Source organism: Panthera pardus, unplaced genomic scaffold (assembly GCF_024362965.1).
Source record: "Panthera pardus isolate Hobbes unplaced genomic scaffold, ASM2436296v1 HiC_scaffold_25, whole genome shotgun sequence".
NCBI classification, from domain to species: Eukaryota; Metazoa; Chordata; class Mammalia; order Carnivora; family Felidae; genus Panthera; species Panthera pardus.
This window is the reverse complement of record NW_026526821.1, coordinates 16,429,185-16,447,550: the sequence shown is the minus strand read 5'-3', so window position 1 is coordinate 16,447,550 and position 18,366 is coordinate 16,429,185. Positions and strand designations below refer to the sequence as shown.

Genomic DNA, 18,366 nt, shown 5'->3' with positions numbered 1-18,366 from the left:
TTTGTCAAATGGTTCTTGTTCCCTTAAAACGTCTTAGTATAGGTGGGTCTGCCTTTGTCTTTTTAATGGTTTTAGTACTTCATGGCATGGTTCTCTTGAGTTAGTGTAGCAGGCCTTTTGTGTGAGCGTTTAGACTGCATTTCTTTTTTCCCATAACAACCCCAAGGCCTTGTTCTCTGGCTTGCCAGCAAGGTGGCACCAAACTCCCTTCCCACGGCTCCCAAGTGCTGCCGCCCATCAGAGCTCCACTGTCCCTGGTTTCCCGGGATCACCGAAAGGCAACCCAAAGCGGAGAAGCTGGCAGCATTTGTGACCAGCTCCTGGGAGCAGAGTCAGGTTACAGCAGGTGTAGGACAAGTCCCCGTGGCCTGCGGGGCTCCACCATCCCCACATTCAGAGGCTGCTACCCCGGATGACACCCCACAGCTCACACAAGAAGCAGGGAATTAACCAGGCGACATCACCTGGGTGCTGCCAGCCCTGCGGACCAGTCACCTGGGTGAAAGTGCCTTTGCCAGGCTCTGAGTCGGCTCAGTAACCCTGAGGGCCTGGGAAACCAGAAATAATTGGGTGTAGAGGAGGCAAAAAGATATCAAAGGGAGAGAGTCTGGGTTCAAAGGAGGCCCCCCATGGTCATTCAGGCCCCCTTTTTCTAAATTTTTTTTGAATGTTTGTTTATATTTGAGAGAGAGAGAGACAGAGAGAGAGAGAGAGAGAGAGAGAGAGAGAGAGAAAGAGCAAATGGGGGAAGAGAGAGAGGGAGATAGAGAATCCGAAGCAGGCTCCAGGCTCAAAGCTGTCAGCACAGAGGCCAATGCAGGGCTCAAACTCACAAACTGTGAGATCACGACCTGAGCCAAAGTTGGAGGCTTAACCGACTGAGCCACCCAGGCGCCCCATTTCAGGCTCCCTTTCTATGCTCAGGCCAGCCCACAACCCTCATGCCCAGGTGGCATGTGCAACAGGCATCTCTCACCCACGACGTCCAACACTGAGCTCCTGACCTTCCCTCTTCGAACTCTTGGCCCATCTCAGGTCAGGGCAATGCCATCTTTCCGAGGCTTAGGCCAAAGCCTTGGAGCCATCCTGGACTCCTCTTTCTCTCACTCCCCCTATCCAATCTATCAGCAAAATCTATTGATGCTACCTTCATAGTAGATCCAGAATTCAGCCACCTCTCCACCTCTGCCGCCATCAGATGGTGGCCCAAGCTTGTATTCTCACCTGTCAGTAAGCTCACTGATTTGTTTCCCTGCTTCTACCTTTCTGCACCACCTCCTCTCCCCAGTCTCTCAACAGAGTAGCCAAAGGAATCCCTTTAAACAAGATCTGACCATGTCACTCTTATAGGCCTCATTTTTCTCATAGTAAAAGCCAGATTCTTATGATGGCCTACAAGGCCCTGCATAAACTGCCTCCTCTCCACACCTTCCTGGCAGGAATGGTGTATATATAGGTGATGCTGTGCCCTCCTCTGTACATCCCATCAAGGGCCTATGTTGTAAGACCGTCCTGTCATCAGTGATGTGAAATTTGATCACTTTACTAAGATGAATCCTTTACCCATAAAGGATTCAAATTTAATTAAAAATAAAAGTCTTAAAAACATCATGTGTGCAGGGGCACCTGGGTGGCTTAGTCAGCTGAGCGTTTGACTTCGACTCAGGTCATGATCTTACTGTCTGTGGGTTTCAGCCCTGAGTCGCGCTCTGTGCTGACAGCTCAGAGGCTGGAGCCTGCTTCGGATTCTCTGTCTCCCTCTCTCTCTGCCCCTCCCCCACTCGTGCTCTGTCTCTCTGTCTCTCTCTTTCTCTCAAAAAATAAACATTAAAAAAATTTTAAAAAAACCCATCGTCACTGTGCATGCCAAATAGAGCATTTCCTGCAGGCTGTGTGCAGCCCTCAGGCCTCAGTGTGTGACCCCCACGCTACATTGCCCAGATGATGGTCAACAGCATAGGCTTGGATACTTCCAGGCTCACGGTGCTCACTACTTGCCTGGGGAGAAGGGGTTCTGGCCTTCCCACAGCCCCTGGATCATTCTATAGATTTTTCCAGGTGGGTCTGGGCCAGTCAACTCTCAGTTATAGAGGAACGAGTAGGGGTCCTGGATGCTTCATTCGTGACCAGACCTAACTGTCCACCTAACTGGCTCTAGCTCCAGAAGGGGTAGAAGAGAACAAGGGTAGCCCTCTGGTCTAGGGCAGGAAGCAACACCATCCCCCCGTTCAGCCTGCACCCCAACCTCAACCAGGGCCCTCAGAAAATGAGGCTCAACATTCCTCACAAGGGTGTGGCAGCAAGGGCTGGTCCAGGGAACAGCTGTTGGGGACATGGAATTAGCAGGCTCTGGAAACAAGCAAGCCTCATGAATCCCAAGGGCCTGGCCTTGGACAGGAGCATGTGTGCAGAGACTTGGCCAATTGGACACACACATCACAGAAAGCAAAGCTGCAGAGAAGAAAGACTAATTGTGTCCACTTCCCTGTCTCCCTGAGGGTCTGCTCGGCTCTCCTGGGGTCCCAGATAAAGCCAAGAAGCTGCCATGACAGCAGCTCAGCCGGCTGTCACACTGGCCCTCTGGCTGTGAACTGGGACATGAGATTTTCAAGATGAGGTTAAATTATGCTGATTCTACATTCGAAATGGAATCGTGCCTGGCAGGAGTTCCATCAACACTGGCAGGACTCAAGGCAGAACTAATTGAATCAAAGTCTTAGCTTATTAACTGCTCCCAAGTCAAAAGCTAGTTTCTGTGCTGAAACAGTCTCCCCAAAACAGCTGTGGTTCAGACCATCCTGAATTAGTTCACCCTCTAGACGGTGAAGGGAATGCAAGAAAGGAGAATAGTTTCAGCACTTTCTATGTGCCAGGCATTATGCTAAGTGCTTTTTATGTGTTATCTCATTCCATTGTTTCAGCCATGTTTTGAAGGAGAATGTGATATCCCTAAGGGAAAAAAGGAAATGGAAGCTCAGAGTGCCCACGTTCAAAGATTTAGGAAGTGGCACAGCAGGGGAGCACCTGGGTGGCTCGGTTGGTTGAGGGACCAACTTCAGCTCAGGTCATGATCACATAGTTTGTGAGTTTGAGCCCCACATTGGGCTCTGTGCTGACAGCTAGGAGCCTGGAGCCTGCTTTGGATTCTATGTCTCCCTCTCTGTCTCAGCCTCTCCCCTGCTATCTCTCTCTCAAATAAATTAAAAATAAAAAAATAGAATTAAATTAAAAAAAATTTTTTTAAAGAAAGAAGTGGCACAGTGGGCATTTGAACCCAGATCTGGCTACTGCAAGCCCCACATGCTAAGTCCCACGTGCCCCTCTTAGGACTTCCACGCTTGATTTTTAATAGCAATCGAGAAATTTTAAACTAAAAGATGTTCCTTTTAAATCTGAAAAAGAACAAAAAAAATCCCACTGGAACTAAAAAATTAATTTAGCAGGGTAAATTAATTGATTCAAAGTCAATGACAAAAATAATTGCATTTCTATAACCTAGCAATGAACAATTGGAAAAATGAAATTTAAAATTCCATTTACAATATCGTTTAAAAAGCTTGTAACTTTATTCAATGAAAAAAAGTGTGCAAAACACTGAAAACTCCAAAACATTGCTAAGTGAAATTAAAGACTTAAATAAATAGGGACTTATACCACGTCCATGGATTGGAAGTGTCACTACTGTTAAATTATCCATTCTCTGTAAATTGATGTATAGGTCTAAGACATTTCTTTTAAGTTTTTGTTTGTTTGTTTGTTTTTGAGAGAGGGAGTGAGCAGGGAAGAGGCAGAGAAAGGGAGAGAGAGAGAATTCCAAGCAGGCTCTGCACTGCCAGCATGCAGAGCCTGATACAGGGCTCAAACTCATGAACCACGAGATCATGACCTGAGCCGAAATCAAGAGTCGGACACTTAACCTACCAAGCCCCCCAGGCGCCCTAGGTCTAAGGCAATTTTAATCACTTTAATGCCTATCAGTCTTTTTACTAGAATGAACAAGCTGATTTGATAATGTATATAGAACCGGGAATGACCTAGAAGAACCCAGCCATAAGCAAAAAGAGCAAAGTTGGAAGATTTACTCTGATTTTAATATTTACTATAAAATTGACTATAGGGGTGCCTGGGTGGCTCAGTCGGTTAGGTGTCCATCCAACTCTTGAATTCGGCTCAGGTCATGATCTCATGGTTCATGAGTTCGAGCCCCTCATCAGACTCTGAGCTGACAGTGCAGAGCCTGTTTGGGATTCTCTCTCTCTCCCTCTCTCTCTGTCCGCCCCCCCTTGTGCTCTCTGTCTTTTTTTCTCTCTCAAAATAAACTTAAAAAATAAAATTTACTGTAATAAAATAAAATAAAATAAAATAAAATAAAATTTACTGTAAAGCTCCAGTAACAAAGGCAATGTGATATTGGCATAAAGGTAGACAAACAGATCAATAGAAAAGATATTCCTGTGGATAATGAATGAATGAATGAATGAATGAATGAATGAATAAAGTTGCTTCAAGGAACACATATCCCAGGCCCAGATAATGGGACACTAGGTATTGCTCAGACCCAGATCCTGGCAAATCCATTTTGCTCCCATGTTCAGAGTCAATTGGGCTAAAATGAGCTTAAGCCATCAGCTTTAGGCAAGAGAAAGAAAATTGGATCCAGAGAGCAGAAGCTTGGGTTTTTGACCCAGTTGTCATAGCTAAACATGTAATAATAATAATAATAATAATAGCACTAACCCACATGTTAAATTCTGTTCTAAGTGCTATACTCTATCAGGGCAGAGTTTAATTCTGTCAACAGGATGGAATAAAAGAGATAATAGCAAGTACTGCATATAGGAAGGGAAATATTTTTCAGTGATATATTTCAGTTTTACATTTGTGTGTGTATGTCTAGAATTACAATGTGAAATACCTAACTTATAGCGGGTTGTAGTCATAAAGTTGTAAACACCGCTAGGGTAGTCAATGAAAGTATTAAGAAGCCTGAATAGTATAAAACGTGTAAGATTCTTAGCACAGAGCCCGGCACAGAGTAAAGACACAGTAAGTGGCTCATGCAGATATGGCCGTTGTCAAGGCCTGCTTCATGAGCATACCCCCTGTGTCATAGCTCCAGGCTCTGCACTTAGAAGGCCCTGCACTTGGTTTAATTCTTGGCTGTCAGTGTGTTGAAATTCTTAATGATATTGAAGAAGGGGTCTTGTGTTTTCATTTTGCACTAGGTCTCACCCATGGTGTAGCCAGTCTTATTTTGTATAGTTGTTTATTGTTTATTAAAAATAGTTATACTGTGAAATATTTAATTATCACTTACTACCATCCGATTCTATGTCTGCCTCTTACTAGCTAGAGGACCATGAGTAAGAATACAGTGCTTAAATCATCTGTCTCTGTTTCCTCGTCTGTAAAATCGGGGTGATAACAGTACTTCCCCACGAGGTTGTTGTGAAAGTTTAAATAACATAGCGTGTTCCATGCCAAGAACAGCACCTGGCACATAGTAAGCACACCAAACATATTAACTATTATTATTACTATTGGCTTTATGAACAAAGTCAGCCTTGGGCCTGGTTTTTCCACTGCACATTTGGGGGAGGGGATTGCTGACTAGATAAGTAAGTAGTTCTAGAACTTATTGGAGCACCAGATTACTTTAAGAATCTGAGGGCTCTCTGAGGAAAAACACAGATAACCCATATGCATATGCACACATATTGCCTGCACCCTGATGGGCCTTTGAGGCCAAGGCACGGGCCCCAGATCAAGAACCTAGGAAAGCAAAGATCGCCAATGGCCCTTCCAGTCCTGGAGTCTGTGGGTCCCTGGGGTGGAGACAGCTAGGCCGTCAAAGGAGCATTACTACTTAAGGCCTGGGTGTATGCTTGCTTTGGAGCTTTAAGTCAGCAGCTATTTTTAGTTTTGCTATATATGGCCAGGGCAGGAAGAGGGCTGTAGGCAGGGGAGGGGTGCCATGAGGCTTATAGTAGGGTTTGGGACCCCAGGGGGCACCTTTCCTTCCATCTTCTCCTTCCCGGGGGGGGGGGGTTGCTGGAGAGCTTAATTAACCCCCAGCTGAAGTGTCAGGCTTGGAGGAGAGGGAGAGTCTGTGGACGTGGGAATGGAGAGGCTTGGATGAGGGTTCCACGTCAAGTCACTTTAGAATAGTGATTTTCAAATGTTTTTGACCATGACCTGCAGTAGGAAATACATTTATACACACATCATGTAAGAAATACACGATGCATGTAAACACAGAAGTTTTTATACACACACACACACACACACACACACACACACACACACACACATTATATATGTACATATATCTTCAGCTGAACAAATGTTTCAGGAAACAATGCTTTCTTATCCTCTGTGAAACACTCTGATTTTTCTGTTCTGTTCTTTCATTTCTAAAAATGCAGGTCATGACCCACTAAATTGATTTTACTGCCTATTAATGGGTCAATACCTCCAGTTTGGAAAACTGCTGTTTCCTTTGGTTTATTTATTTTTATAAATTTTATGAATGTTTATTTTATTTATTTTGAGAGAGAGAACAAGCGAGCAGGGGAGAGGCAGAGAGAGAGAGAGGGAGGGAGAGAATCTCAAGCAGGCTCCATGCTCAGTGCAGGGCCCGATGTGGGGCTCGAACTCATGAACCATGATATCATGACCTGAGCTGAAATCAAGAGTCGGACACTTAGCCAACTGAGCTACCCAGGTGCCCCTCCTTTAGTTTAGAGGAGGCAGTCACCTGCGACATTTGACCACAAGGCAAGGTGGGGACTGGAGGAAATGGAACATATTGTCCCTTTGATCAGTCCTTCCGAAAACTGGGGATGAGATGCAACTTTCAGCTTTATTTCCTGGATGGCAGTAAGTTCTGGACCTCCTGACCTGCGTGCACTGTTCTCTCCACCTGGGGCACTCATCTCCCACCCTTGTCACCTGGCTCACTCCATACTTCAGAGCCCGGCTTGCCACTTACTCCAGGAAGCCTTCCTGAATGCCTCAGTCTGATTAGTTGCCCACCTCTTCCTCCCTTAGTTCCCAGTACTTTCCTGCCTAGTACCTAACACACTATAGTACAATTTCTTGTTAGATTCTCTGGAAGATAGGGACCTTGCCCATCCTGTTCATGTCTATACTCCTCCCTCCCACCACCAGTATAGTATAGAGCTAGCTTCATAATAATCACTCAATGCATATTTATTGAATGAGTTAATGAAGGTGAATAGTAATTATAGCAACTACCGTTTATTGAGTACCTGTTTATCTCATGAGAAATCTTATGAGAGATTAGCATAGTCCATTTTATTGGTGAGGAAACTAAGGCTCCAAGAGATTAAATAATAGGATAGAGCCACAATAATAACCCAGGGCTGCCTGACTCCCAGCCGTTTCTAATCACAGGATCTTATTTGTCCACATTCTCTTCAGCACTACCCAGGATGGGGCAAAGGGCAGGTCCTTAACAAACCCTCGGGGAACTGATGACAGGTTGATTAAGGAGATTTTCCGAAGCAGTGGCCACATCTAATTTTGGAGAGTTGCACCTCGTGTGTGGCTTGGGAGAGATCTGAGGTTTCCAGGGCCGCTGGATGTGGGACTGTCTCATTCGGAAGAAGAGTCTGGGCCTCTGACAAACCAGAGGAACAGGCCTTCCAGTTACCTAGCCTGAAGAGCTCCTGTGCACACCCAGAATCAAGCCCTGGGCCCTGCAATGCCTACGTGATCTGGCTCACACCTTCAGCTCCAACATCAACCCCTGCCTGTCCCCCTCCACTCTACTCCTGCCACCCTGGCACTCTTGCTGTTCCTCAAGCATACCAAGTCCAGTCTTGCCTCAGGGCCTTTGTGACCATCATTCCTTCTGCCTGGAAGTCGTTACTCTCTCCCTAGTCCTCCCATCTTGCTTCCCAGGCTACACCATCCAAAAAGTCACCCTCTTCCTTCTCTGCTATTTGTTTCATAACTTTGCTTGCCCACTGCCCTGGCTCCTGGAACTTGCTGTAGGATGGAGCCTGACACCTGGTTGGTGCCCCATAATATTGGTTGCGTGAATGAATGAATGAATGAATGCATGAATGAATAGGTTTCCCCCTTTAAGACACTTTAGGGAAGGAACATTTGGCACCCTGTGCACCACTCTGCATGGGTATCTGACACCCAGCAAGCACTCAAGGATCATCTCCCTGTTGTAGCCAGAGAAGCTGAGGCCTGCTCTCTACTTGTCCCCAGTGCTCAGCGCAGTGTCCAGCATAAACATCCAGTGAATTGAATTGCACCGAATTGCAGACATTCAGCAAACGGCTGATGGTCACCAAATTAGGAAGCGTGGAGCCACAAATTGTCCTCAGCGCTGTCCAATTCCAGCCAGTGCTGTGTAGCTGCCACTGCACCCACAGAAACTCCAGGGACACAACCTCATTAACATGCAGATGCATTTGAGGGTGGGTCCTCACCATGGGCTCACCAATGGGCAGCCCAGTCAGGAGCCCATCCTGTACGTGAGGCCCCTCTGTGTATGCCCACTAGCCTCAGCTTGAGCACAACTTCTGCTCTGGGCTGGCTCATGCCCCTTCCTGCCCCCTCCCCAAACCCACTCTGGGACTGTCCACTGCTCACCCTCTGTCATAGTGATATAATATAACTATGCATGCATCTGACAGATGCCAAAATATATAGTTCTGAGGTATCTGTGTTAGCTCCTCTTCCCCATGGGGCAAGTTACGGAGACTTCATAGAATTATCCTGAGCTGGGGGGAAACTAAATGACCATTTAAAGCAAGAGCCAGCCAATTCTCCTGTAAACAGTTGAATAGTAAATAGTATTGGCTTTGTGGGCCAAAAGGATATTATGCAGGGACTTTCATACAATTTCCACATGTCACAAAGTAGTGTTCTTCTTTTGATTTTTTTCAAATATTCCACCCTTAGCTCACAAGCTGTACAAACACAGGCAGCTGGCCAGTTTGGCCCGCTATCTGTCATTTGCAAGTGCCTGATCTAAAGCATTGCTTCTTAAATTTTAATGTATATGAAAATTTCTAGGCGGGCTTGTTAAAGCAAATGCCTAGGCCCGCCCTCAAGATTTGGATTTGGATTCCGAAGGTCTAGTTGGGGCCCCTGATTTTGAATTTTGAATTGGTGGATAGATGATGCTGATACTGTCTACTGACCACATTTTGAGCAGCGCTGACATTCTAAAACCGATTTTGTGGATGAGGAAACTGAGGCTCAACTAAGTGATACGTGCAGTTGTACCCAGTGGATGATGTGATGATATCTTCTCTGCCACTCCCCACGGCTGTTTGCCACAGAAAATTCCTCTCCATTCCCTTAACCCACCGGGCACGCTCATGCTTTTGAGCTTCTTACTCGTTCTCTCCTGCTCTCACACCCTCTCTAAAGCAATTTTCCCAACAAGATCCAGCTCAGATGTCACCTCTTCTAAAGCAGCCCCTGACCTCCTCAAATCTAACTTCTCTGCCACAGCACTCTGTACCTACTCATGTATAATGGCTTGTTTAAAGCCAATCTTTGAAGCCTTGGGCTGTATCTTATTCCTCTTTATATCTAACTCTTTTCATAATACCTGGCAAATAGGAGGTACCACAGAAATATGCACTAAATGAAAGGATGGATAGATGGATGAATGAATGTGTGGGTGGATGATTAGATGGGTGGGTGGGTGGATGGATGGGTGAATGAATGAACACTTCATGATCTATTGCTTGAAAATAACTTTCATGGCAAAGTTGAGATTAGACCCAAATTCTTCTAGAGCACAAGCCAGAGTATATTCCATGGCTGTTTGTAAGCCTAGCATGCAAACAGTAGTAGTTAGGTTTTACTGAATGTGTGTTGAGTGTGTATTTATACAGCAGGTCTTGTCCTAAACACCGCTGCCAGCCCTCTCAATGGCCCTGTCATTGGCCCCACCTTTACTGACAAGGAAATGGATTCTGAGAGAGGTAGGGCAGCTTGCCCGGTGCCACACAGCAAATAGCGTCCTGGCTCCTCTGATTCTGTGTCATATCGCCCCTCCTTCTTCCCACCCTCCACCAGTCTCCCTCACTCATCGGCCCCCTCTGCGGGGCCCCAGGCCGGGCTCACCTCCATCTGCATAGGTCTCCGTGCCGTAGCCATCCTGCAGGCCATTGTTCCAAGTGCCCTCATACTTGGCACCGCTGCTGCTGCTCTGTCGGGTTCCGTAGCGTCCCTTGAAGCCGTGTGTCCACTCGCCCTTGTAGAGCCAGCGTCCCTTGGTCTCTATGCCCAGCCCATGCCGTTTGCCCTGGCTCCAGTATCCCTCGAAGGTGTTCCCACTGGGCCAGGTGTAGACGCCCGCCACTTCGAAACCAAAGTTCCAGGAGCCCGAGTATTCGCCCTGGCCCTTGGGGCCCGTGCACAGTCCATGTCCATGGGCCTTTCCCCCCTCCCAGCCCCCACAGTACGCCCCGCCATCATCAAAGTCAAAGCGGCCCCCACTCATCTCATCGTAGCCCCTGACAACCTCACCGTCCTCCAGCGTGGGGGAGAGAGGGTGATGGGGGGGGGGTTGCCAGCGACACTCTCCAAGCACACTCAGGGCTGGACGCCCCTGACTCACCACTGTGCCCCAGGAGGGGGAAAGCAAGATGCCACCAGAGACTGAATGAGCCCAGGAGCCAAATCAGCACTGGGTCGGCTGGTCAGTGCCATGCCTGGGAGGCCCCCACTCAACCAGCCAGAGGAAGGCTGCCAGTTGGGAAGGAAGCAGGAGGGCAAGATTCAAAGTCTCCATAGAGCGTCCCAAGTCTGGCTTCCCTGGAGTCAAAGGAAAAACGGTGTGATCCCTTTAAGAAGCACAGTGAAAGGGGTGGGGTGGAGGGGTCCCCAGTCTGTTTCAAAGTGGAGAAATTCCTCCTTGGTGACAGCCCCCAGCCCGAGGCTGAATTCCTGCAGCCGGCTGGCCCCCTTCTCCACCCAGTGGGTGTGCGGGGCTGTCCATCTCCCAGCCGCTGCCCCGCCCCTCTCCAATCCTGCCCTCCTCCTGGGACGGAAAGGTCAGTGTTGCCCTAACAAGGCCATTGGATCTCTGAGGCTGCTCCCAAAATAACCCCCTGGCCAGCCCAGCCTCCTTCGAAGCGGGAGGGGTGTTTCAAATCGGGCTAGTGCTCCAGACCCAGCAGAGAGGCTGGAGGGGCAAGGAAGGGCAGCGGAGAACTAAGTGTAGGCAGCTGGGACAGTTTGGTGGCTTTTCTTCCCCTGGGTATGAGCTCCCTTCCACCTCCAGCGTCCCTGGCTGGCCGGAGTCTGCAGAAAGAGAACAGGCAGAGGGATCGGGGAAGGGAGGGGAAAGGAGGACTAGAGGAACACCCAGTCCTGGAACACTTAAAATCCCCCAGAGCAGAGCGATTGGCAAATCTCAGCCCCACCACCACTCACATGCCCTAACAGGACCCGGGGCTATCCACGCTGCCAGCCCCATAAAGGAATCTGGTGACCTAAAGAGAAAGGAACGGGCATGGTTCACATATGCTTTTGAAAGCAGAGGAGGGAACTCGGGAAGAGAAGTGAGGTTCTGGAAACAGATTCTGGAAGATAGAGCAAATCTGAGTCCAGGGCTCACTCACAACCCCCAGTCCCCCTCTGCACCCCTGGGAACACCTGGCAAAGAGTCCAGAAAAGGCACCGATGGCTCCCTTTCTCTCTTCTCTGAGGGGCGAGGAAACTGTCTTTATCTCTGAGACACAGGGTTGCTGGTTATTTGGAATGAGGTTGTCTTAGCGGTACTCAAAGATCATGATTTTTTAAAAATATCCCCTTTCCAAGCTTTCTTTCTCTGGTGTCCTCAGGGCCTGTGAGGCCAGACTTCAGAAAGCTCTTGGGGCAGAGTCGGGAGCAAAGGGCCTGCGTGGATTCCTAGCACTCAGGTTCCCACCAAACTCCAGTGAAAGGGACAAATAAATCTCCGTGACATGAAGCTGGGGCCAGGACTAATGATTGGAAATCCCAACTGAGCCCAGGGTTAACAGGAGTATAGAGTAATTCTGGGAAAGGTAGGAGACACCAAGAACAGGAAGTGGGCGGGGGGTGGGGGTGGGGAGATGTAGAGATATGGAGAGGGGGGAGGATAGAAATCACTTAAAAAGGAAGCCCAGAAGGCATTTGAGAACTACTGGACTATTATCTGACTTCAAACTTATCAGACATACTCCAAATCCCACGATGACTCAGGCCACTTGAAGTCACTGCGGAAGATTTGTCCTTGTTTCAGAAATGGACAGAACATGATGTCTCCCTTCATCCCAGCTGACTCCAGTTCTTACTGGTTCCTTCGCTGTTAAAGAGCCCCATCTGGGCCCACGTTTCATCCCCAGGCAGAAACACCCAGCCTCTGAGCTCACCAACACCGGCAGCTTGCCGAGCTGACGGGCAGCAAGTAGCAGTAGGTAAAGACTGCATCGTCTAGGTGTTTGACTCACCATCCAGCCAGTGAATGGATTCGACTGACAGATTTTAAGAATGCCTCGCTGCCGGCCCAAGAGAGCTCTGCTTTTGCCACTTATCACCAAGGTCACTGGAGAATCACAGGTTTCTTCCCAACTCTGCTCTCAAGGGGAGAGGGGAGAACCGCTCACAGTGGAAGTTAGAGGGGTTTGAATTGCCCAAGTTAATTTGTAGTTAAACACTAGGCAAATCACCATAATCCTGTTCTAAGACTGGGGGGCTGCCGTGTCCTACTGTGCTGTTCCACCTGATAAATTTAGCCACTGTTCATCCGTGCAGCTCCCTATGGTGGTTCCCTACCAAGGGTGGGTACACTTAAGATTTAAATTCAACTCCTGTTGAACTTATAAACAGATTCCAGAGCCCTCTCCCCCAACCCCAAATCAATGATAGATTGTTCCGGGAAAAACCTCAGGTAGTTTTATTCTTTTTAAAACTCCTCAGATAAACCCTTATCAGTCAGTTAAGCGTCCAACTTCGGCTCAGGTCATGATCTTGCCTTTTTTGAGTTTGAGCCCCACGTCGGTCTCTGTGCTGACAGCTCAGAGCCTGGAGCCTGCTTTAGATTCTGTCTCTCTCTCTCTCTGTCTCTCTCTGCCCCTCCCCTGCTTGGGCTCTCTCTCAAAAATAAATAAACATTAAATTAAAAAAAAAAAATAAAACTTCTCAGACGGATCTGACTCATTTCTGGTTAAGAACCATTGTATGGAGGCACCTGGGTGGCTCAGTTGGTTAAGCATCTGACTTCAGCTCAGGTCATGATCTCACGGTTTGTGAGTTCAAGCTCTTCATCGGGCTCCGTTGCTGATAGTGTGGAGCCTGCTTGGGATTCTCACTCTCCTCTCTCACTGCCCCTTCCCCACATGCATGTGTGCTCTCACTCTCAAAATAAATAAATAAACAACAACAAAAAAGAATCACTGTATGTTTTTAAATTAAGAAACTCTTTCTTAATAGCATTTACACATTCGTGAATCCAGTACCCTATAGGTACTGGATAAGTATACGGTAGGTAGTTGTGGATTTGTGTTCAAATCCCAGTTCTGCCCCTCACAAGGTGTGACCTTGGACCAATTGTTAATTTCCCTAAGCCACAAACCCTTCAACTGTAAAAGTACCTGTCTCAAAGGATTATTAGTATTCAGGATAACAGTATCTTCCTTCTTTGGTTGGGTGAGGATTATGTAGGTTGGTATCTAAAAAGGCTTAGAACACACTAACACCTAATAAACGTTAGCTAATTAAAAATTATCCTCACATGATAAGTTGCTCTTCAAATAGAATGCTTAATAAGATAGTCACCAATGAGTTAAGAGAGTCACTGCCTAAATACCAAACCCCTTGACACGGAGGCATTCCTTACTCTACACAGTCCATGTTTACTCAACCTTGTCCTGTGGTTTGTCACTTTTTAAACTGATAAACCATGTTATTGGTAAAGGGACACTTTGATTTCTTAAAAGTTTAAGGAAATTTTTTGCCCAGTTTGGTATTGGCCTTAGGTGATTAGTGTCGAACTTCTCACGTTTTTGCCCCTCCCTTTAAGCCAAATGCATTTCAGGGAAAGGGCGACCTCTTGAGGCCGTCCGTGTCTGTCAACAGATTGTCATCAGGAAAACCAAGTTCCTCAGACAGAAGGGAATTTACTAAACTTGGAATGAATTCTAAACTGCTTTTAAAGGTAGCTGTCCCATTCTTGCTTTTCCCCAGGTCTTTCCGTGCTCCGTGGTTCTGTTCTTTGATCAGAGAGGGTAATCATTCGCTTCCTGTTTCCTTCTCACTTCGCAGGTGGGACTGCTTCCTAGAGAGCCTGGAGGGGAGGGACCCGAAAATCCAGAAGAGAGAGAGAGGGTCTGCACCCAGAAATCCACTGGAGTACTTCTCAGCTGCAGAAGCCCCGCCTCCCCAGACAAGGTTGCTGGCTGGGTTAGGTGCCTTCGCACATTCGGGCTCTTCCTCCAAAGTAAGTTGTTTGAAGGATTAGCTTCATTTAAAAAAAAAAAAAAAAAAGCACGAACCCCGTACTAAGTGCCCGGCACTCGGGCCCATCAGCAGTCTGCCCAGCGCCTGCACATTGTAGGTGCTCACCTTTCCTTCTCTGCACCACTTGGCAGCTTACAACTCTCTTCTTAGTTAAATGCTTTTTCACCTGGCTGATAGGCCTGCTCTCTCTGTTCTGCTCCTGCCTCACTGGCTGCTCCTACTTAGTCTTTGGCTAGTTCCTTTTCATTCTGCCGACTTCTCTACCGTGGGAATGTCCCAGAGCTTGGTCCTCTGTCTGGTTCTTCATCTACATTCACTTCCTAGGCGGTCTCCTCCAGTCTGAGCTTTAAATGTCCATAGGCTAACGACCCCTAAATTTGTGTCTCCAGCCTATGCCTGCCTCTCTGCTGATCTCTAGTCGTAGGTCCACCACCAACTCAACATGGCCACAGGGTGTCTCATAAGCACCTCGGAAGACAGGAGCAAAATCAGACTCCCGACCTCTCCCGTATCTGCTTCTCGAGCCAACTCCCAGCTTCTGAAATCCTTTAGAGTCCTTAATTCCAGTCTTCCTCTCACACCCTGTATCCAATCCACTGACAAATCCCCTCAGCTCTACCTCCACCATACTTCCAGAATACACCTTTTCCTCTGCACTGCCAAGTGTCCAAGCCACCGAAAGCCATTGCCTGATTTACTGCAGTAGCCTCCTGCCTCCTTGCCTCCTCTTGCCCTGCTCCCCTGGGTCCACACAGAGCAGCCAGTGCCCTCTGTAAAGGCCAGTCTGATACCTCTCCTCCAAACTCCTCTCGCCTCTCCTCACCTCTCCTCCAAGCCACCCAATGGCTCCTCACCTCGTTCAGGAGTCGCAGCCTTTAAAATGGCCTGCGAGGCCCTCTGTGATATGCCCCTGCCCCATGCTTCTGTGACCTTGCCTGCCTCAAGCCTCCTTGTCATCTTTGCTGCTCGTCAGGAATGCCCTTCCCCCAAATATCCACGAGGCTCACTCCCTCACTTTCTTCAGGTCTCAGCTCAAATGTCACCCACCTCATCACAGGAGCTTCTCTGACCACCCTGCCCCCTCCCCAAGCCCTTATGATCTCGGAATCCTCTTCTCTCCATTGAGGGCAAGGGTGTAGTTCTGCTCCCAGCATTTAGTAGCACGTGCCTGATGCTGTAGGCACTCTAGGAATATTTGCCGAATAAATGGGATGAATGAATGTTCTGTTATTAAAGGCACATTGTCAGGATGCTACTTTTGAAAACATTAGAGTAAAATTCCTCAATCCACGATCTGGGTGCATTCAAGAAAGATTGCTTCAGTAAACTGCACTTGCAGAAGGTCAAGTGTTCCAATGTGAGACACTCATGTGAAAGCTGGCCCAACTGGGTCTAAGCAGAGTAATTTTTAGCCTCAAGATTCATATTTTGAGAAGATTTTGACCGAGGTGTAAATACTTAAAATCGATTCCCATGAATCTGGAATGCTTAGCCTTCGTCCAAGTTTGGATTTCTTTAACAGGTTACTCAGCCACTGGAACTTTGTCCTGACACCACTCCTCATGACAACTGTGAAAGGAAGGTGCATCTTTCTTCGTTCCCTGGTGACTGTTCTGTTAGCATACAGAATTAAGTAAACAACCAGGTCACCCGATTGAAAAGCAAACTAAAAAGGACTTGAGACTTAAAGATGAGGAACCATCTTTATTCAAGTAACACGCTAAGCCCGATTTGCTCCACTCTCGCCAGTACAGAAGGTAAAGCAAGACACGGGTCGTGGAGGTGAGGGGGTGGGTGGTAGACACCTTTACAATAGAAACTATAATGGCCTCAATTAGTGGTTCTCAAAATATGGTCTAGGGATCTACTCTTCCAGGAGGTCTGTGAGGTCAAAACTACTTTCAGATTAACATGTTAACCGCCTTTTTCATGCCCATTCCCCCAAAAGTGTAGTACAGAATTTTTTAGAGGTCACACAACATGCAGTGTTCACAAGAGGCTGAATGCAGAAGCAGATAGGAGACTAGCTGTCTTCTGTTGAGCCGAACATGAAAGAAATTTGCAAAAATGTAAAACACTGCCACTCTTCTAAGATATTTTATTTTTCAACTAAAAATGTTAACGTGTAATAAAACCACTACTTCTAAATCGAGTAATACATTATTATTTTTTTTTAATTTCTTAGTTTGAATTTCTGACATGGTAAATATTTTTAAGTATAACCCACATGAACAAAATCTCTTTGGCATCCTTAATTTGTAAATGAGTCATGAGACCCAAAGGTTTCACAACTGCTGCCTTAGGGATGTGGAACAGCATTCTTTCGGCTTATCATTATTAAGAAATCTCTCCGCTTCCAGGGCTATGATGGCAAGGTATCGTGCTCCCTTGCTTGAACCATAGCCTTCAGATGTCACTAAACTCATGCTAAACTAGGAACGAGCAGAGATCTCCCACTACTTATGTTCAGGGCTTTTCCAGGCAATACCCTTCCCACCTCACACAAGTACCGATCACATATGTGTGAAACCCAGACCTCACATTCTTGAACCAATTCCAGTCAGTGGGATGTTTTAGTAAAGAAGAAAACTTGTTTCGTAATCTACATAAAAATGAAACAAACTTTCTGTTAACGTGATGTTAAAATGGCTGGACAGAGTCTCACTAAATCTGATGGGAATGCTTAGGATGGTTTGAATTAAAATGTTAAGTTATGTGGGGGGCACCTGGGTGGCTCAGTCAGTTGAGCGTCTGACTTCGGCTCAGGTCATGATCTCCCATGCCTGAGTTTGAGCCCTGCATCTGGCTCTGTGCTGATAGCTCAGAGCCTAGAGCCTGCTTTAGATTCTGTCTCCCTCTCTCTCTGCCCCTCCCCTGCTCTCTCTCAAAAAAAAAAAAAAAAAAAAAAAAGGCGTTAAAAAAAATCAAAACATATATATGTGTGTGTGTGTGTGTGTGTGCATATATATATATGTATATATAAACATATATATATATATATATATATATATATATATACATATATATATACGTTATCTGGTATATGTAAAATCCACTTGGAAGCCACCTGAAAAAGTGGGATTCATCCTCCAGCTGAAACTCAGGATTGTTTTTTTTAAACCAAATTTTGGAAGGAATCTTGGGATGGCCAACCAGAAATATAGGATATATAGCACGTACAAAATAGTTTCAGGGTTGCTGCCAGGGAGGAGGGCAGTGCGAAGACATCATATCCATCCAGAAGATTTGAAACTGAGGTATGAGATCCACATTACAACTGACTGAAACATGCCTCACGTGTTAAAATCCCAGAGCTGGAGAAGATGCACGCTAGTTTCAAACGTTACACCCCCTCCTTCCACTGAAGCAGCCCGCTCCCTGCTGCTGCCTACCTGAGGAACACGAAGGTAACACAGCCTCCAGGAGCCAAGCGCCAGCAGGGGTGTTTTGGTGATGGTTAATGATTCTCTCAAACAATACAGGGCAGGCCAGCTAGTTTATTCATATTGAATCTAAACCTTAGGTCTCTGGCTTAACAATAACATTAACAAACCTTGAAAGACACAATCAACTTGTGTTAACTCAGAGATGGTTTAAACCAGTCATATAAATTCTAAGATTCTGGGCTGGCGACTACAGCATGACGAATGTTCGGTCCCGTTACGAAACGTTTCATTTTCCTTGGCTAAAAAATCTTAAACAGATCTGAAAAATGCACTGCTTTACAAAGGCCTTTACCATATAACCACTGCTACCAGTCAAGCAATTATGGTTTCTTCAACTCCCAGAAACTTTTCTAAATGGGAGGGGTTTTCCTTTGATCTGCTCGCCTTGGTGCGTATGTAAGAACGCAGGGAGTAAGTTTAAAGAATGAAGATGAAC

The 18,366-nt window shown here is 46.7% G+C and overlaps 1 protein-coding gene across 1 annotated transcript in view; it reads right to left on the bottom strand.

Moving 5' to 3' along the window:
* JPH2 (junctophilin 2) overlaps positions 1 to 11,288 on the bottom strand; it is a 69,026-nt gene extending 57,738 nt beyond the window's left edge. Inside the window, exon 1 of the mRNA XM_019458419.2 lies at positions 10,123 to 11,288. Within this exon, the coding sequence (XP_019313964.1) occupies positions 10,123 to 10,501 (379 nt within the window). The 5' untranslated portion in view covers positions 10,502 to 11,288. The remainder of the gene's footprint in view (positions 1 to 10,122) is intronic.
* Between the last annotated feature and the right edge of the window lie 7,078 nt (positions 11,289 to 18,366).